Here is a 22217-nt window from a genome sequence, read left to right as displayed (position 1 = left end):
ATCCTTTTTCCAGGCCACACGTCTCTTCTCATAAGTCACACCTTCCAATCCCCTCCTGGCTGTATTCCAACTCTATTTCTGATCAGCAGAAACATATATCTTATTTACAGCTGAATATGATTTGCTGAAGGTTTAGGAGCTAAACAGTGGGTTTGAACCAAGAAAGCATAATGTGCACAAAGCAAGTACTTTTTGCAGGTTAAATATTGTTCATTCGAGAGACACAATGAAACCACAGACTCATTGATAACAAAAAGAAAAACAAATTTGCACCCAAATATAAACATGCATCTTGTACATAATCAAATTGAAACAACGTACGGCGTAGTGGGCACCTCGATGGCCTTGCAAATACTGGACGACTTGGCGGGCTTATCAGGTCTGCGGGTTAACAGAGCAAAGACGTATTTGTTCCCGGTGGCGGGCCCTCTCCCTAGACCGGACGCTCTGATGGCTGACATCGGATGGGCCCAGAATACGTTCTAGGAGCTGGGTATACATATTTTCCATTTGTTTGATGATTTGCAAGAAGGTAACCTTGGTAGAGCGGTGCGCTCGTTACGTCTGTGTGTTTATTTTTGGCATACATTGCGATTGCTGGTAATGTCCCGGGTTTCCCTATCTAAAATGGTTATGCTCCCACGCTTGTTATACTACTTCATCAATCTCCTGGTCCTTATGCTTAGCGGTTGGTTTCGCCTCCTGAATGCTCTGTTACAGGATCTGGAGTGGGGTGGTGGACGCCCTAGGGTGTGCCTTACAACATTGCAGTGGCCCATTTTTGAGGGCGGATTGGGAGTGCCGAACTTTGAATATTACATGTTGGCTGGTCAACTGCAGCGCCTGGTGCAATGGATAGACAGTACGTTCTTGTCATTCCCGGACTCCCGCCCTCGCTTAGTAATGACACGATTACTGTTACCAAAGATGCCCACCCCATAAGGTTCTTTGCTGCAGTGTACAGCCTTTCAAGCCTGGCGGAGATGCCAGGGCAGAGGACGGCAGGCCGCTAGTTACACCCCTATGTTGCCTCTTGTGGGTCTGCCACATGGCACCCCCCAGTCTGTCTTCAAAAATGAGCAGCTGGCCCCCTGGTCGGATGTCGGGCTGGATGCTGTTGGGGACTGTGTCCTAGACAAGTCTCTACTCTGATTTGACAACCTTATGGAGGATTGCGGTCTGCCCCCGGGCCAATTCCTGCATTATGAGGCCCTGACTCGTACTTTTGCGCAGTTATGGCGAGCCGGTAGAAACGAGCTGGAGACGCCTTGTTACCGCTTGGGACAGCGGGGCATGTAGTGAAGTGGTTTTATGTGCCACCTCAGGAGGCATTTGTTCGTCCCTTGGTTCAGCTGCGTGCCAAATGGGATGAGACTGGGGGCAGGGTTTTAACGGACGAAGCATGGCAGAGGGCTTTGCACTACCCCAAGAAAATCTCTTGTAACGGACTTCTTAAATATATACAGTTTAACTACACACATATGGCTTATATGACCCCACATCGTCTCAATGTGACATATGGGGGAGGGGTTCGTTCCTGTCCCTGATGCTCCCACCCGGACGCGGACTTCCGCCATATGGTCTGGGATTGTGGAGTTCAGCGGCCTTTTTGGTAGGCAGTGCTTGGTAAGCTAGCAGCAGTGCTGTGCAGAGAATTATCTTTCATACTACAGACGTGTATTCTGGGTCTATTCCCCTGACGGGCTCAGACACAGACTCAGGCCCCGGTCGACAACCAGATGGGATTTAGACTGCATCACTTATTGCATCTTTGACGAGTTTAGGGAGCTGACATTTCTTGTTGTCAAAATAATATATGGGGGATTGGGGGATTACTTGCTGGCCACTTGCGTCCAGGATTGGGCAGATTTACCTGCAGATGTGGACCCCTTCCCCGTATTGTACTGCCTACCTCTTTCTGTGACTCTCATATTGGGTCTTCACCACACACTTGTACTGATGTCTAAGATATGGTTCCCACCTCTGCATAAGGCCTTTTTTTGCTTTTCCTTCTTTTTTATTTTTTTGTTTAAAGTTGAGTTAATTGGTTCCTTATGTTTTCACTTTGTTGGAATTGGTTTTAAACAATTGAAGTAACAATTTGGAAATCAAAGATGTTATACTGATACGCGAATCTGTTGGTGGGTACTCTCAAACTGTGTATAATCAAGCTCAAAAGTTTGTACTGAGGACACTGGTCTAAATCTGGAGGCGACAGATTTCTGCAGGACATTGTGCTATGCAACACCCCTCTGGGTCCAACGAACAGTACATTGTTAATTGGATTCTCCTTTTGGATCTATGTAAATTTATTTCAGTTCTGTATTGTTGCTGCCATTGAATTCTTTGAATTTAAAATTGCTTTGCCTCTATATACGAAATGTATTACAAAATTTGCAAAATGCCAATAAAGATACTTCAACCCGTTCCATGCCTCGGACGGCCCCCGGCCGTCCGACGTCACAGTGGGCGTGTGCGGAGGACGGCCGGGGTCCGTCTTAACATCACCCACTTATCAATTTGCGCTGCGTTCAACGGTTAAAAAACAAAAACAAATTGAAACAACATACAGTTTAATTTACATTTAATTAACATTCGATCAAATTCTCAATTCAATTTTGCTCACAAGTATTTTAACAAATGATCAATTCCAAAACAGGTGATAAACATTGAACCCTCTGCCAACAGTGCAAGTGAATCAATCATTTTAAATAGTGCTTACTCCTCTGGCAAAGTAACAATTCTATAAATTAATATAGATCAGGGAAGTTCAACAGGAAGTGCCGAAGCAGGTCACCACTTACAATTAACATAGGAGGCACTTCCTGTTCATGAAACAAAGCACCTCTCACTGTCAAAGTCCAAGTCTAGCCAGATTGTAATTTCAGGAAATTGCTACATGCTTACACATGGGGGTGGGCCAGATGCAAATCACACATTTCTATGTGAAATCAAACAACACAGATTTAGTTCCTTCTAGCAGAAACAGTAGGCGCTGTTCCCCCTGTAACTGTGACTTAGATTAATGTACTAAATTCACTTTGAAGACCTATTTAATGATGTTTGGTTCCACAGTGTCTCCATTACTTCTTCATGTTCGGAACTGCACAACGAGGCTTACAACATTGATCCTTAACTAGAAGCAGAATATCAGCAAGAGATCTTGGATTGGTAGTAACATCTCAGCTCATCTTACTTTATCAAAGTCCTGGAGGCACATATCAGGTCAGTCCTCGCCATCAGTGGACGGTGACTGCTTGAGAGATGAAGCCCTCCTCCTAACCCTGGTTTCCACATTGTGAAATGATTATTTTAAGCCTTAAAATCCCACTGCGGCCTCGAAGGAAGTTGTCAACATAATGTCCACAAGGGAAATTATCAGAGACAAACAAATTAAGCTGCACGTGGAAGTTAATGTACAAAGCTCACGATGCAAGCAAAGATACCCATTAGAAACTCATATTAAATACAACTCCCAAGAAACCACATTCAGCCATTAGTTCAATAAACATGTTGTACCTTGCCAGACTCCTTTATTAAAGTCATGAAGAAAAAGATTGTATAATGGCAATAAAATGTACTTAACAAAATGAGTGAACGTTGCAGGCTGCAAGGGTCCAGTCCATAAAGATAATATCTATATCTGTGACAGTCTGAGGGACTGTGCGATCTTCCAAACATTGAAGAACGTTTATGTGCTTAGATTGAGGCAACTAACAAGTCTACAGTATAAACTTTTTAAAAACCAACAGGACAAGGACACATCCCTCTTTAACCCTTTTTTTAGTGGGGTTATGCTCTAAAATTTCCACGCTCAGCCTTAGGTCAACAAAAACAAAGACCCACAAATCGTTGTGAAATTCGATAGCTAGGCCTGAATCACCAGGCGAAATCACAAATAGCAACTTTTCTCTATACATACTTTTTTTAAGCATCTTGCATACTGGGCCAAATTCATCACTGGTACAGTGAAGGGCAGGATCCAGAGCAGACATCCCTAGATACACCAACAGGGCCTCAGAATTAAGATGGGGAATTCACTCACTTCGAAATCTGGTTTGTTATATGAGGGAACTGTTTCTTCTGCCACCAACTCTTGAATTTGCAAAAGATACATCTTGTTTAATATGTTTTCAGCCAAATCCAGCAAAATTACAATTCTGCAATTCGCTGTATTAATTTACAAGTCATTTTACGGGTCACCTACAGCCAGCGTTGACTGACTGGTAAGAAATAATGTCATCGCATACCATGCAATGCACAGCACACAATCATATTGTCACGAGGCACTACGGGTCACATCTGGATTATAATCCCGGGGCCCCAGATAGTGTACCACAGCCAGTAGCAAGCAACCACTGCTGAGGGTCGGCCCCGTCCTTCGTGTTCTCGGTAATTTGCAGCAGCAGTGTCAAAGCTGCGCGGCGCAGCAGGAAATATCTGTAGCCAGGTACGACAGGCTGGCTGGGCAGACATTTTACATTTTACATTGTAGCACTCTCAGTCACTCCAGAGCTGAGAGCAGACAATCAACGTTAACTATTAACTTACTGATCCCAGCACTGAGCAGCTGCTGGCAGCAGGTCTCGGAGCAGCAGAGCCGGTGCACAGGCGCCTTCGGCAGCGCGCGCTGGCACCCTGCCTAGCCAAAGTTTCAGAGTGCCATAAATGCGTGACAATGCATTTCAGGGCGGTGATGTGGTCCTCCACACTGAAATGCGTGAGCGTCACACCTGATGCGTGATACTTGGTAGGCATGTGTATTGTATGTTTTATTTGTTTGATCTCATGCCAATTAGGCAATACAAACCATAGACCTCCAAGCACACCAATAAAAAAAGAATATTCTAAGAAATTATTTATATCAGTCCTAAAAACAACAATTATTGGCATTCCACTGAGTGCATCGAGCTCAAAGGCTGTAGGCCGGAGCCTATATCCTTCTAATAGCGAATGATGTGGATACTGGCAAAGAAGAGCAAGTCTACATAAAAAACACACCCTTTGTTTAAAAGAGAAATTGCGGCAGAATGAAATACATATCCCCCTAGTCAATACATACAGTCATAGTCAATTTCATACAGCAGTGTTTAATTTGTGCCAGTGGTTTCCGGTGCTCAGCTCCGGCACTTATTAGTTATTTCACAGGGACGTGGCTATAAAACTTTTCTTCCGTGGGTGGCTGGCCCGATAATTATTAAAAATAAATGCACGTGTCCTTCAAGGTGGCTGCCTGGTATGTCTTCACAGGCTAGCCCACCCTGGTCCAGGCAGGATGACCCTGCATCTTCACGTAAGGGATGTCAGCTTGGCTTCTTGTTACGCAGGCCATCATGTTTAGTCGATTTTACATGATGGCCTGCGTAACAAGAAGCCAAGCTGACATCCCTTACGTGAAGATGCAGGGTCATCCTGCCTGGACCAGGGTGGGCTAGCCTGTGAAGACATATCGCAACACAATGAACTTAATGAAGAGCAAATTAAAAATACGCACGCCTCGCTGCCTGTGCCTAGAAATAAAATTGGCTGGTCATATTCTGTCTTCATCGTTGTGTTCAAGACAAAGAGCATTATTGGTGCGGGACCCTTGCTGCTTGCTTCAAGACTTCCATATTTGGCAAAGCGAAGGCACAGGCACCTACATCAGGCAGTTGTGGCAACCATGGCTCTGTACAATTTGCAAAGGTAGGTGTGTGTGTGTTTACGGATTTAAAGAAACAGAATGATTGTGCAAGGGTGCAAAAGGAAGCCCGTGCCTTTTCCTATAATTGCTTTTTCACATTTACATCGCAGTTTGTCTGAGTAGAGTCATTTATAGTCGAATAATTATTTCAAATCCATGTTAAGAAAAAATTATATACACACTCATCTGCTGAAATGATACGTTTTTGAATTTGAAATAGCAAACAAAGAAAACCAATGTACTATGTAGTTTAACAGACACAAAGCCATTTGTACTATTTTCCAAAAGAGAAAAAGGTATTTAATTCAGATCCCTTTGTTTTTTCTTCTTCTAGGTTTCTAGCCCAAACAAGACAACATTAAAATGCATTACAGCTTTTATTTAAATGAAGTAGTTGCACAATGGCGGCTCTCTTTAATAGCTTTGAAGACAGAGCATGTTCTATATATTAATTACATTTTTTAGAAAACAAAACGTGCAGTGAAAGTGTAATCTCACATTTTTTATCCTGCAATACAAAACTCATGTGAAAACCCACAAAATGCTATTATTTGCAAACAATACCAGTAGATTAGATTGGAGTGGGAACCATAACAGCATGCATGTCCTGTGAACGGTTTTAACACCTTGGCTGCGGTGCAAATTCTGCCGCGGTGCTGGAATTCTAATCTGTGGGCGGGGTTCAGTCGCCCCCCCCCTCCCCCCCCACCGCATCGAAGGGGTTAATTTGTAGCCCTAGAAAGCTCTGTTTCTGCCATGTGCAGCCGTTGGGCCATCCCATTGCTGCCTCCCTCACAGTGATTCCCCCGTTTGAGACCTAGAGGCAACAGACTGTGCTGCCAGTGCTTCATCTGAGGTAGCTGTCGCAGGTGAAGCCCACAACCACCAGCACTGATTTTAGGGGACCAGCATTTATTTTACCTCGCAAACTTTGAATCAGAGCCTCAGAGAAAAAACACAAAAGGGGAAAAAACGAGGAAGAGAAAAACAGAAAAATAATGACAAAGAGAGAGAGAAAGTAAGGATGAAAAGGAACCTGCACGAGTGAGATATAGAGGCAGGGAGTGTCTGGTGGTGGATTAAAGGGGCTTGGGGTAGAATCTTCGCAGTCTTTGTATTAAGCACTCCAACATTCCATGACTCTGGCTGCAGTCTTCTGAGATAAAGTCTAAGCCTCGATACTTATTCGTTTACAATTTAAGCACTGTAACAAAGCACACAACATACATATATTCATACAGATATACAGATAGGAGTTTTTGGAGATCCCATTTCTGCCATTGTCTACTGTGGTTCAGGTGACTTTAGGCCTTGGCCTTAGGGTTTGCCCAATAATGTTAGCATTACCCTATAGCATTTTCAGATGTAAATATTTGAAAAGAAACAATTATTACCCAGGGCTTCAGGCCTCCTCTCTTTCTATTTACACACTTGGTTGCCATTAGATTGGAAGACTTTTCTTACTATGGCAAGTTGTCTGCAATGTGCACACCGGGCACTACATCATCTTCGAATTGGTGCTTCTGTGGCAGGCATACAGTGCCAAAGTGCCACAACAAACAAGCATTGACAAAGCTAATAGGGCAGCTTGAACCGCCATCAACGGAGTTCTGCCTGGACTGTGGTGGACTACAGTGCTGACAATGCATACTCCATCGCCATCGGGCCCCGGCTTTCTGCTGAGCCGATTATGAAAACACAGTTGTACTGACGGTCCTCTCTCGCGGCAATTCCTTGACAGCGGTAGGCCGTCACAGTATGCTCTCAGCAAAGTACCAGAACAGTGGTCATTGGATAGATACCATAACAACACAGCTGATATCCAATGTGCCAGTGGATACGCCTGCAAATCACATTATAAAACACACCCCATACCAGGCCTTGATCCGTTGCCTATCCACTGTAGCACAGCAAGGCAGACACCACACTTTTTTGTTCAGATAAGGCAGCCCTTTTGCTGCATTTGTTTCTGTTTCCCCTGTTTTTTTTGTCATTGTCACTCACTTGAATCTACACTTCTGTTAGGTCAGAATAAATCTAAGTTTTTCAGAGGCTGAGTTGTCAGTTATGGTGGATGAATTCATAGGAGTAGAGCCACAGCTGTTTGAAGCCCAAGTCCAGCATATTCCTCTCAGTAGGAAAAGGGAAATGTGGGACAGGATAGTCGAGTGAGTGAACGCTGTAGGTACCACCCTGTACACAAAGGAGGAAATTAGAAAGAGGTGGAACGACCTGAGGGGTAAAGTGTGTTGAACAAAAAAGGGGGGACCAAGGAGCTATAAAGGTCCAGTGTCCATGCTCCTAATATAAGTCTATTAATCAACAGGAGGACAAAGTTCCTAGATCAGGGTGCAAAAGTCACCCATGGATCAAGGTGCAAATAGTCACCGGCAAGGGTGCAAAAGTCATCCATGTGTCAAGGTGCAAAAAGTCACCAACAGGGGTGCAAAAGTCACCCATGTATCAGGGTGCTGACAGTCACCCATTTTTTTAAAACAAAGAAAAGAGGTAGATTAAAGTAATCCTAGGTGTAAAAAAGTCCTAATGTGAGGGGAAATAATTCTACATCCTCTGTTGCCCTCACACACCCCGGGGGGTGTCATGCTTCATCATCGGGCGTTTGCTCCTCGTAGGGCCGGCGCTGCAATTCCCTACGGGTCCCCCGAAGGGTCACTTTGTCGGAGATCTTTTTTTGGATTGCCGGATGATGCATGCGGGTGTGTGGGGATTGGGTAAAAGGAGGGTAAATCAATTTATGTGCACGTGATACTTATAAAAAATGACTGACCCAAAAGGGCCCATTCGGCCTAGGTATCAAAAGTCAAGGCCAACATGTTTCGCGCCTCTGTTGCCCGGAGGTCATTGGCGCTTCTTCAGGACCACAGTAATAAAAAAACAGTGTAGTGTACGTGCTATATTAAGTAAAGATTAAAATGAGAACCCTCTTAACTCAGCCAGGGCGGGTCTGTATACCCTCAGAGTGGTTACAGCTGCTACATGGAAGCCGCTCCTGGGTAACACCTAGGAAAAGGAAAAACAAAGTAAACCACAAGTGCGCATCGATGACATCTTAAGCTTCACAGAATGTCATTTTTATGCACACATCCTTCCAAACAGAAAATATAAGCAGACACACGGGACCAGTCCAAAAAGGGGCGGGGGTCGCTGTTCAAAAAAGCCATAGGCTAGATTGATATTTTAAGTGGTAAAGTACAGCACCTAGACTAAGCTTAGGGATTTTGATAGCGGATGGCAACAATGTGACAGTAATGTAATGTACTGAAATCGGCAGCACTATCTACATGTGGAATAAGTATATAACCATCAGCATGCTTACCAAGGACTCGTTACGAGTGCTCATCCGATCGTAAAGTCAGAAGGACACCCACGTATGGTCGGGCTATGGAAACAAGCCAGGACATATAACAGGACGTGAACCACAAGGGTCCCATATAGTCAATAGGTAAAGGTTGTTGGCTTTTAACAAGTATCTAGAATGTACTTACAATTTTATATGGGTGCTGCCTCTTGTGCACCTAACCCTGACTCGACCGGAGGCTTGCCGAAAAGAAATACAGGCGGCAAACCGCAACAATTAAAGGTTCGGGTCAGGAGAACGGCGGTTTAAATAACCGGTGAAACCTCTCAGCATTATGACTCAATGCGCATGTGCAGCATGGCGGCGCCACCGCGCATGTGTATCAATTGGGCATACTAATCCCTCGCTCATGCGCACTCGCTTGATGAAGGTAAAAGGATATCGTTGCCGGTAATGATGTGCAATAGCCATCAACACTAAGAAAACATATTCCGGTCAGACACCCTCTGCCGTCTCGAGTATCACCATTATGGCCAATGTCCCAAATTCAAAGTCAACACTTGGAGACCCAGAGCGCTGGTCCTCCCATTGCCCCATTACAGCTGTTTCCCTGGTAGAAGAAGGTATTAGCCATCCTGCAGTCTGAGGGCTTAACAGGAATAGCTGGTGGAGTGGAGTCTGGCAAGTTACAAATCACTAATTGTCACAGCACTTCAATTTCCGAAATGCTCTCATATCAGCTTTTGCTATTGTGTTGTCAATCTTATTTACTAGCATGCAATACTCAAAGTATCAGAGATGTTTTATTGTCAGTGTCAATGTGTATTTTTTAATATAAGATCATGTTCAAGGACATCACTGATAACATCACTGCAACATCTGAAATTACATCAGTCATGACAACACTGTGCATGGTGGGGGCACGAGGTATAGTTAATTTTGGGCACAAGTTAAAGTCAGTTACTTGAGATAACTAGAACTGGTGGATTCCAGTGGTTTCGTTAATTTCAAACAGTATGCTTTAACTGACAGTTTCAATTGACTATAACAACCCTTTAACCTTTGTTTTCCTTAACTTTTGATTTTTCAGTGAACATATATTTATATATATATATATATATAGACATGCATGGTAAAGGTATAGGTGTGGTAAAGGCATCCCTTATAAATGATGCATGATAAATGGTGAAGGATGTTTCCCCCGGTCCCTGGTGGTGGGCATGACATCTTATCATACATTATAATACATTCCTCTATGCCAATGCATGATAATACTTAGCAGCTTGCATTCATTTACCCATTTCTGTTCTTGAAATGCAGTTTCCATCCATGTACAGCCAATAAAGCTGAAACTTCTTGTATGCAGTATGGGTGATGTTTAGGGCCAAATTACGAGTTTGGCGGTCCATAGGACCGCCAAACTCACTGTGGAGGTGCAGTGACGGTTGGAGACTGCTGCACCAGTGGTATGAATTCCGTATTACGAGTACTGCGGTCGGACCTCCATAGGAGCAACGCAACCGCCAGGGATCAGCTATCCCTGGTGTTGATGCGGTGGTCTTGGTGGCAATATGTTTAGTGGTTCTGCTGCGACACCACCAAAAATATTACAACTTTCTTCAATGCCAGAAGTCTCATGACGGTTCTCACGCCATGAAACGGCTGGCAGTGAGTAAACAAAGAGGGCCCTATAGGGCCACCTGTTGCCTCCGGGCCAAGGAGTGCCTGCAGGGTGGCACATTTTGTGCCCCCCATGTGTAGTCACCCCCTTTCCTGCACAGCACTGACTGTACAGTCCATGCCATGCCATGCAGAAAAGCGCTTTTGTGTTCCCATTGTGATGCCTTTTTAATAGGTACCCCTGCAGGAATGCCAAAGGACCACCCGCCAGACCATGAGATTACTCTGTCGAGTTTGGCGGTCCTGGAACGGGCCAGCTCCTGGACCGCTCAACTCGTAATCAGGCCCTTAGGCCTGCCAGGGCATGGATTTTACCCACACAAAGTGTATTTATGTCTTTAGTTATGTTCACAAATATTAGATTCTGGCTTTGCAGCCAGCTGAAGTTGTAGCCTTTATGAGTGTGGCGAGTGTGAGATCTGGAACCTCCAGGGCACCAACTTCCCTCATGCACAGTTTGTTAATGTATTCAATTTGATGCTTATGATCAATGGAGTAGGCTTGAAATTTGCATCCAGCATATGCTCTGTCCTGTAGGTATGCTTGGTACATGGAATAGTTGAGCCTGGTAGGATGCAGGTTTTGACCACACAGTGATTCAGCAAGCTTTCAATGGTGATTCTAAAATAAAACTGAAGGAGACATGATTCTTGCACCCAACATACGTTGTGTCCTGTATGTGTGTGGGCTACACATGACAGTTGGGCCAGCTAAGGAATTGAGATGTTTGGTTTTCATAACAAGTGACGTTTGGAAACATGTAAGTTATGTGTGGCTATGCTCATGAGCTGTTCTGGCACAAATGTGTTGGCCTTTGCCACAAACGTTACAGATCAAAGCAATACTTGAGCATGCATAGTAGATTCTCGGGTCCCGATTCACAATGGAACTTACGATTCGTAAAGTTACGAGTGCAGAGTTTCAGCACTCGGAGCAGAGTTCTCCGCACACAGGTACTGAGACTCGACACTCATGGCTTTACGAGTCACAAGTCGCTTTGTTAATCGGACCCTCAGTTTTTGCTTACTGACTAAAGAACTGCTACATAAATATTCGCTAGATGATGGAAAGGACCTAATGGAGCTTGATACTACTACAACCCTGCAAAGTTTTTATGAGATTTTTGTTAACCTTTTTAGAGTTGCTCGCAGTGAAATACTTCATGGTCAATTTCATGTTAAATAGAAAAATCTCCAATTTTGTGACCCCGGCCCCCTTATAAGCTTTGATTATTCTACACATTTGACATACAGAAAACTGGAATATTGTAGGCCTTTTCCCATTACCACGCTTACCATTTTCAAACTGTGGCCAAAGTCATTAAGGGTGCAAACTTTGGGTTACCTTTTGAGTAATGAGGCAACCTTGGTTACTGTAAAGTACATTTGATAGATACAACCATATTAGCTTACCAAATATAACTGTAAACATAATAATAAAATATCTCATGGAAAGCTTAGTTCACAATGTGCATAGGAGAAGACAGCATTTAACTCCAATAGAACAGCAATCAAGCATGGGCACTTTTAAAATAGGTGCTGCCTGATTTTCATGCTGACCTCACTTTCCCTTAGGATGTCAAAATGATATGTTTGCTGCTTAAGACTGATAACAGATATCGCATATGAGATGCACCTTCTTGTTTTTCAAAACAATATTATAATAAGAGTCAGATGTAGTCCTTTTAGCCAGCATATATTATCTCACCCCATGTGTTAATAGAAACCCTGCTTTCAAGAGCCAGGAGGCTTGCAGTGAGTAAAAAATTTTACTTTACTGAAATAAGGGAGAACAAAGATATTAGTAAAGATACAGATATAAAGAGACAATTTATATGCTCCTCAACTCTGATGACTCTCCAGTAGGGCAGGCTGAACCTAAGGTAATTAATATGGTTCCTTTGACAGTACACGTAATTATGGACGAAAGGAGTGGGAGATGGTACAATTAGATTCCCAAAATAAGAAATGATACCCTGCAATTCAATGGAAATGAACTCTACTTAGGTAAGTGAGCCAATACAGAAAAGCTATAGCAATGCAGAAAAAACAGTAGATTCCATTTTTAACCTGAAAGCTTAAGTATAAAGTACAACGTTATCCAAGGAATGTAACTTCTGAATTGCTGGTAAAAAAGCAATTTGTATAGTGCTAGGTAACATATCAGCAAGCTGTTACACTATGGGGCTGATTACGATGTGGTCCATAAAGGCTCCGACCTGGAGTCAAAGCCTTGAGGGCGGCATCATAATGGGCCGTTGCGGTTTACTTTCCGACCACCTCATTCTGATGGATGCGGTTGTAGTGTAAACCCACTGGTCATTCTGGCTGGCTTCCGAAGGGCTCACTGAGCCCGTTGGCCAGTTGGAAGTCAGCCAATAATCTCAAGGGCGGGCCTTTCCGCCCTTGAGATTACATGGTTTTTAACCTTGGCTTCCATGCCGGCCTGTCCGACATGAAAACCATGTCGGAAAGCATATTTGGGGGCCCCCAGCAAGGCCCCCTTTTGTGCACGGCCTCCGTTTGGAGGCCCTGTTGTTCCCTGCACCTTGTGGCAGGCACCGCATGGGGTGCAGGGATAAACTGCACCTCCCTTTTCTCAACGGGAGCTTGTGTTACTGCCGGTTTATGACCGTAAAATGAGCTCTCATTGAGAAAATGGAGCATGCGACCGAACAGTGTTCGGTCACATTGTAATGGGCCAGTCAGGACCGCCAACCGGGTGTCAGTCAGTCCCAGGACTGAGTCAGTGTGCTTCCACCCGACATTGAAATCAGACTCTTAATTTCATCTTTTATGAAGCAATCTCAGTTCTCAAGCCAGTCTGTATACCACCCATAAGCATTAACATCAGACAATATGAAATCATTCTGAGTTATGTTTGGATGTTTGATTGTAAACTGGAATTCTTAAGGTTCTACAACAACCTGCTTGTTTCCAAAAAATCAGCAACTGCCCTTTTTTTAATTTAGGAAAAGCTGAACATATATCTTTTTCTGGCATTACTACATAGTAAATAGTTCACTCCCCATCATGAGCTCTGCCTTTACCCTGTACAGCGTTCCCCTGCTCTCCAAAGAAGTTCATTATACAAAACACCCCAGACAAACAAAGCAAAGAAGGGTAACTTCACCAAAGAATTTCAACTAAAGATGGAGAATATTAATCAGATGACGGCCAATGGAAATAAATACCATCAGAAACCGGAATAAAGACAAGAATAGATTGTCAAGATTAACAGAGCTGCTACAATAATTCTAGTAAGAGATTTGGGTCTGACTCCATTGTAGATGAAGTCAGACATATCTTTGGTCTACGACAGGGCCAGGAAGTAAACAAATATTATAGCATCTGACACAGGATGCGCATATACACATTTAAAATCATGGCCAACAATAAGGGAGCCCTGCAGGGCCCTGCACTGCAGCACCATCTGCACTTCCAAGAATGACTGAAACTAATTCAGCACTATGGCAACCATGTCCTGATTTGCTACCTGGAAAGTTAACACAACACAAATGATCCATCCAACCAAACAGTAGGATCTTGCTGTTGACCAGAAATAACATATGCCAACAATTATTCATGGGACTTGTTGCCCTCTATAACAAGCCAAATGGGCACAGAAGATATTGGTAAAAATTAAGTCTTTAATATGTATGTTTAAAGTTGCCTAATACACTTACTCTCTTGTAACATATATAGTAGCCATTATTCCCCCCCCACTCTAGCTCATGCAAGACCAGAAAGGCAGAGGCTGCTTTCAAGAAATTTTGGATGGTACATTTGTAGACTTGGAACTTTGTAGATTGTTAGTTGTATAATTGGGTAGGGATTTTAAAATGATTGATTGAACTGACAGTGATAAACCTCCAGAGATTCAACTCTTGTTACACCTCGAGTTCCCATGGAAGTTGTGAACAGTAACCAAGAGACTGTGCAACATTTGCTCTGCAACTCTTTTAATAAAATATCAATGTCTTTAACCCCTTGGGCGCGGCCGCGATTCTGCGCCTGTGCGGCCGTTTTGAAGAGTGGGCGAGTTCATGACGGCCCCCAGCCGTCATTAGCACACGCCCACCGTGATGCATGACTGCCGGGGGCTGTCATCAGCATGGAAGGGGTTAAATAGGGACTAGGGATGCTAAGGGTCTGAGTGAAGCTAAATAAATCTGCATACTCAAAAGTAGTGTGTAGAGGACTGGTCAGTATAAGGAGAGAAAAGATAAAAGATACCCATCAGCCCACCCATTGGCGGAGTCTCATCATCTGGTTTTTTTTTGTAAACTGGTATCTACTAGGTACCTCGCTGTAGGTATAGTGAGGGATTCTAGTGTTAGATCCACCAGTGAGAGAGAACCAACAGGATGTGGTGGTAATGCTGAAGGGAAAAAGTTGCAGTGCTCAAAAAGTATGTGGAAAAAATAGTGAAAAGTGGTGTTTAAGATTGCCTGTTATGGTGCCAAAGCTAAGACTTTATTAAGGGGGTCATCATAAAGGCATAGATGGAACTATATGGTCGACATGTTTCAGCTTCCGCTTTTAGGTAACAACCAATCACCGTACACGGCTAGTCAAGCGCCCTCACACGTACGAGATAAAGATTATGCGAACCCTTTGGTCCTAAAACAGCCAATCACGTACCAAGAGGAGTTTTCTTTCCTGTCTCCTTTCCGGTCCGCATCGTTCCCTTACAGCTAGTTGAGCACAATAGATACAAGTCTGCGCCCTTTCATTTCCGTTTGGAGAAACAACCAATCAGGGCATTAGGCTCGCGAAATGCTCACGCCAGTCTACACATCTTAAGAACTAGGCGTTTCCGTTTCCGTCCCGTCCAAACAACCAATCATCTATTATGAGGAGTTCTCTTATTTGTCTCCGGTCTCCTCTCTGGTCCGCATGCTTCCCATATAGCTGGCCGCGCCGCGTTGTCCGTTACCATCCCCTCGGCTCAGAAGGCAGCCGGAGATATCGACGGACAGGTGGGTGGCGCCCTCTCTTTTTCTAACGATGAGGTTTCTGCATTTGCATTTAGAGGACATGGCTCTACGGCGTACGTTAGGCTGAATACCGCTCTCACTCACAACTTTCTGCAAGGCAGTCCGTGTCTGCCCTGTGAGAGAAGTTTTTTCAACCTAAGCCCTTCTGTAATCTCTTAGGGCATTATCTAGTCTCCCGCGGCTGTATTCTTATATATATATATATATCATCAAATACAATGGAGGCACTAAACCTTTGCTCCACACTTTTTCCAGTCAAAGGAATTCGTCACGTTTTTAAATATCAGAGCAGTTTAATCTTTGGAGTCTCATTTACCAACATGAGACTACTGAGTTTTTGGGCATGCAGAAGTCGCTTTTTTCCCCATGTTCACCCTACACCAGAGTGATTTTTAAGAAACGGTATAAAATTTGGGAATTACAATCATGACATACGCAAATTGTTTGTTATTTTTCCCATCTTCTTAGAGCGGGGCCTCTTAACCTGAGCGAGTGCCAGGCGAGGTGAGGCCATCTCCATACAACTTTTGGGGTGAGTCATTTTTTGCAAGATGCAGAATGAACATTAATCGTATGTTACTACATGTCTACACATACATATATGTATTGTTGTCTCAATTTATAATATCTGTTTGGACACATTTTGGTCTTTTGTTACAGGAGAGAATTCTTTTAACCATGACTTTATTAGACTACCATATGGTATTCCACTAATGGTAGGTTCCTTTATGCATGGTTTATTAAAGTTTATTTACTTTTCACTGTTGCAGTAGTGTGATACCAACGGGTCCTGAAGAAAGCCATGTCAGGCTGAAACATGTCGACCATATAGTTCCATCTATTGATAGTAGTATTTGTTGACACACTATCATCACTCTGCTTTTAGTCTTGCCGTTATGATAACCCCCTTAATAAAGTCTTAGCTTTGGCACCATAACAGGCAGTCTTAAACACCACTTTTCACTATTTTTTCCACACACTTTTAGAGCACTGCAACTTTTTCCCTTCAGCATTACCACCACATCCTGTTGGTTCTCTCTCACTGGTGGATCTAACACTAGAATCCCTCACTATACCTACAGCGAGGTACCTAGTAGATACCAGTTTACAAAAAAAAAACAGATGATGAGACTCCGCCAATGGGTGGGCTGATGGGTATCTTTTATCTTTTCTCTTTTCTCTCCTTATACTGACCAGTCCTCTACACACTACTTTTGAGTATGCAGATTTCTTTAGCTTCACTTAGACCCTTAGCATCCCTCGTGTGTTTTTGCTAGTTAGATTGGGGGATAGGATGCAAGCAGGTCTTTAAAGTTTTCCCCTCAGACCCTTCTCTACGGTTTGTTTTCTGTTTATATAGGGACTAGCCAAACTGTGCAGCTGAGCTGATCATGCACTTTTCTAAATTTGTGGCAACAATCTTCCCTATAGAATAGTGGCAAGGATGGGACAAGGATAGGATTAACCTGATGAAAACGTAAGGCTTTAAAATAACAGAAATATCATACGATACTATATTTAAAGCAAAACCATGATTGCGTTAAAGAAATACAAGCCTCATTGAGCAAAGTAGTCATTCAATGTTCAGTTATATAAGTAAAAGGTAATACTCAATATTAGAACACATGTAACAGTGTTTTTCTGAGTTGTAAATTTGCATCTCTGCTGCTTTGCATTAATGCTTTAGATGTAGGGGCAGGACGAAGCTATTGCCATGGTTTTACACCAAGATTAGAGAACAAATGGGTGAACATAATAACGAATGCTAAATACCTGTATGCATGGTATCATACTAAAGTAGGATGCATTGACTGTTAGAAATGTTGGAAACTGATACAGAAAACCTTTCAATATTACGAGTCACTGTTAAAACTTTAAGGAATTAGGAATATCATGCCAGAACATTAGAGCAACTTTTTACGATGATCACCATGTTTGATGAGATGTAATAAGGTTTAAAAGAGGATGTTTTAAACTAAAACGATGTACCTTAAAGGAGAACGTACCCCAGATTTTAGCATATGCAGTAGGAGCAAGCTAAAGATGTAGCTAACAGCACCTGCACCAAGAATTGGCCTAAGTAATTTAATAAGGTTGTTACTATTTTGTGCAAGATAATTTGACTGGTTATGCTGGGGGCAAGGCTATAAACCAGTCTAAAAACTATCTCTTGCTATTGAAGAAAAGTATTAATATGAGTGAAAATCTCCAATAGCTTCAATAAACGTGAATAAAACATTTGAATGTTTGTCTCTATTGACTAAATATTAAAGGGCAAAAACTTGGGATATTTTGATTAACTGAGAACATTTATATCAATATTAAGTTCTAAATAAAAGTGGGTTTCACACATAGATGTGAGGAATTTAAGAACTATAATATATTGGCAGAATGTTGCCTATACCAGTCAATGTTCCGCCGTGGGAGTTCGTTTACTAAGCTTTGCCAACATGGGGTGTGGCGGGTAAAATAAAAATGAATATATAAAAAAGAAAAGGCGTGTTTTCATAATAAACAGTTTTAAGAAACTGTACATAGGATATTGCTCTGGTGTTCAGTTATGTGAGTCATGTAAAGTTTTGTTTAAACCTTTTTTTGTGTAATGTAGAATATTGACCGCATAGGGTCAACCAATAATTTTTTGAGACTGAAAGTTTGAATTGTGTATTAAACAATAATTATTGTGTGATATCTCTTTTCAAAATAGGATGCTAATGTACTACTGAATACTACTATAATGATGGAAAACCTAAATATAAACGCTATTCTAATTCCATTTCAAATTCAATTCTACATCCTGTCAGTTGGAAAAAAAATAAGACGGGCACAAAAACTACTTTGTACAAGATTGCTTTGTATGGTGAAATGATTAATAGGTAGCTGTTGTAAGTAGATTAGTTAGGTAGCAGGGCACGTCTTCAGGTTATTAAGATAGATTTATTAAGATACACAGCAGAGCATTAAACCTCACAGCTGACCAGACCATCAACTGCCAAGGCTGGAACCTTCACATACAAGATAGAACACTCTTAGGTACTATGGGAGGTTGGGAAGGTAGGAACACAAAGAAAGGGCTACTGACACCAGGTAGCCATATTGGAGGAAGAACAATTATACAACAGTAGCATACACTCACCTGTGTGTGTTAGTCAATATGAGTCTATAACCCCAAAACCCCCAGTGCTGTACATCTATAGTCGAAGGCTTATATCTAAAATTTGTGTAGATTTCCATTTTAATAGATTTCTCAAAGAGTACTTCTGAGAAGCTGCTGTCTGGAGTTACTCAAATACTTAAACATTTAAGATATTGAAATAAGGCGCATTTCTTTAAGTATGAATGTAATCCATAAGTGTGTTTGTACAAGTGAACTCTTTTTTCCCATAATGTAAACGTTCTGTGAACCAACTCTCACCTTTACCAGCTGGAGGTTTGGACTTGCTTCTCTCACTTTTCATGACTTTTAAGTTTTTCTCCTGTCCTTGGAATAAGTTAATCTGTAGATGTTTTCATTTCAGTCTTCTTCTCTGGCCCGTATTCTTACTAACAAATAATCTCAGTCGAGTCTGATCAAAAGCTGAAGCTTTGACAACTTGACAACTATTCATCAAATAGATTTAATGACTTCTGAATAACAAAGATATGGTGTCTGTCTTTGACTATGGAAAGGTTGTGTCTTCAGACCTTAGTCTCATTCATAATTTTTGGGAGTGCAGACAACCTACACTCTTATTTCAGCCAGAAATGTTTAATGAGCAACCTTTATGAATGAATATAATATGATTTCAGGACAGAATGCAGCTGTGTATACACCTGATATGCAGTAGTGGAGCGATGTTAAGAAAAGTAAACTTCCCAAAACAACTTCTTGCAGATATACATACTATGGAGCCCGGGGCAAACTCATCTCAGGCAACTCACCTTTTCATCTAGCGCTTTATGGTGTTCGAAGAGGGACTTCAATGCCTTCAAAACTTCCACCTCACTCGACACACCTGACGGGGACTGCGCTTGACGTTTTACCACCGTCATCCTCAGCGACCGCTCATGTCGTGAGACCAGGCACTCGAGATGTTCCAGCAACAGCTGCGTAACAGAAAGAAAACATTTTACTTTATCTGAAAAAGTAAACATGAACCTCTAAACAACTAAGATTAACACAGGTGTTGATAAATCCAGTCAGAACATGCCTTGCCGTGATTAGGATATATAAGAAAACACATTTAGAAAGTGCAATGTCCTGGCATTTCTGGAAATAAATAATATGCAATGTCCCCTCAAAGGACAAAGAGAAAACAAATCGAAAGTGTAGTAAAAACATATAGTTTGCTACAGCGAAGCAGCCACACCAGGGACTATATTACACAATGCCGTGCATTTTCCTTGTTAGCACTGGACGCACCTTTCAAAAGGAACGTCCGGCGCTAACAGGGATAGAGCCCGGCCCTACCAAGGATAGTGTGCCGGTTTACATTGAATGCACTGCCCCCAAGGCAACCACGAACTCGTGCTGCCTGGGGGGCAACACATTCAAATAAAATACAGAGCGGTTGCATCAAAGTCGCTCCTGTGTCACTGTACAGATGGCAACCCATCTGCACTTTTAAGGGGATTAGAGATCCCCTTGCAGGCGGGTGCAGTGAGTGACTGCACCTTCCTGTAAGGGGATGTGCGGGAGATACATAGGATTCTTTTTCCCCCTTCAAGAGAGCTGCTATCAGGGGTCACATTGACACTCACTGCACCCGCCTGCAAGGGGTTCTCAAGTTTCTCTTTAAAGTGCAGGTGGGGGCGTGGCCAAGATGGCGGAGTGTTGAGACGTGTTTCACCTTCTCTCCTCCATCCGCCGTTTCTATAGCACCAACCCAAGCCTGTACTACACAGGAGGCGACGGGACTGCGGCCCCTGAGACCCCAGCACCTTAGTCGACTCACCGGGTGAGACCGGGAGGGTCCCTGTAGCTGAGCGCATGGCTCCATTCCCGGGCCGGGTCCGCGCGACAAGGTGGAGAGAGCAGTGGACGTCGGCACGACCGCAGGGGCTGAGGTCTTTGGCCCGCGCCACGTGACATCGCCACCCTGGTGGGCTTGTGGAGCGCACCCGGGGCCCCGCTAGCCGTTGTGGGAGGCATGGGGTGGCAGCAGTGATTAGCGGAGATCCGCGATGGAGCAACGACCGCCATCTTGTGGGGCTGCGGAGGCCCGCCAATGTGACTCCGCCGCCCATGGTGGACTCGCAATAGAGCTGCAGAACCAGCGGAGTGAAGAGCGCGACATCGGGGGTCACATCGGCCCTCGGAGCAGTGGAGCTGATCCCCACATTGACGGGCGGTGAGTCACCTTTAGCTCCCTACCCTCGCTGTGGCTTGGCCTCCCTTATGTCTTCCCTGGTACGCCTGGGCCGCACTGGTCCCGTGACGAATGAGCCCACATGGAAGCCGACAGCAGCCATCACTAACACGCGACCGCAGAGGAAGATACTCACCGCCCGCTCCTGGGACATTTTAGGCTGGAGCAGTACCCTGTGAGAACCCTGTGCCCAGCGGCTGCCGCTACACGACTGCGAGGGCCTGACCTGGCTCCCCATCTATGCAACCCCGTTTTCAATCCGGGGAGGGTGGAGATAAAGCACTGCTCCCCCACTTCTTTTCTGATACCTGCTGGGCAAAGCCCTAAAATGCCCTGGTTCGAGAACTGAGGAGGTCTCGAGGTGCTGTTGAAGGACTGCCGGGCTGCCACCTACCGCCCTGTGGCGATACGCACAGGGAGTGGGGATGAGTTGCATCGCGGGTGTGGGGTCTTTGCGGCCATTACTGTTGGGAGATATTACACTGCAGTGACCTGCCACATAGCCTGGTTGGTGGTGACTAGTGCTGATCACATAGGAGGACCTTAGCATGACCTCCACCCGGGATAGGAAGGACAAATCAACTACAAGATAGAAATCTTCTTTGCCCGGGCACAGAGCGGAGGAACAGCTGATTCCAGAAGACCGGACGCAACACCACAGATGGCCACCTCCACGGATGCTCCTGTAACGCGGGCGTTCCTGGAGTCCTTGTTCGCCACCCTACGATAAGATCTCCAGACCATGAAACGCGATCTCGCGGCAGAGATTAAGGATATTTGCAAGGATGTAGATGACATAGGGAAGAGGGTGGCATCCCTGGAGGACAGGAGCGACAGCCGGGACACTGAACTAGCCACTATGCAACAGGAAGCATGCTGCATACATGAGCAGCAAGTAGATGTTCAGTCCCACTTAGAGGATCTTGACAACCGCTTCCGCCGCTACAACATCAGTATCCAGGGAGTTTGCACAAACGAAGACGCAACAACATCTTTAAATATGTACATGAACTCTTCAACCACATCCTGGGCGTCCCTTTGGACTCTGACCTTCAACTGGTCCGTGCACATCGAGTGGGCCCTCCTAAGGCGACGGCACCCCCGGCGGACATCTTAGTATGCGTGCAACACTTCCGCACCAAAGAAGAAATGTTACGCAAGGCAAGATCGCTCCACCTGATCAGTTTT

The 22217-nt window shown here is 43.9% G+C and overlaps 1 protein-coding gene across 1 annotated transcript in view; it reads right to left on the bottom strand.

The window, feature by feature from the left end:
* Positions 1–22217, bottom strand: part of PPFIA4 (PPFI scaffold protein A4) — a 1997086-nt gene that overhangs the window by 1404532 nt on the left and 570337 nt on the right. The window contains exon 3 of the mRNA XM_078644121.1: positions 19603–19767. Within this exon, the coding sequence (XP_078500247.1) occupies positions 19603–19767 (165 nt within the window). The remainder of the gene's footprint in view (positions 1–19602; positions 19768–22217) is intronic.

Source organism: Lissotriton helveticus, chromosome 5_1 (genome assembly GCF_964261635.1).
Source record: "Lissotriton helveticus chromosome 5_1, aLisHel1.1, whole genome shotgun sequence".
Classification (NCBI taxonomy): domain Eukaryota; kingdom Metazoa; phylum Chordata; class Amphibia; order Caudata; family Salamandridae; genus Lissotriton; species Lissotriton helveticus.
The sequence above is the reverse complement of the archived record's forward strand: the minus strand, read 5'-3'. Positions and strand labels throughout refer to the sequence as shown.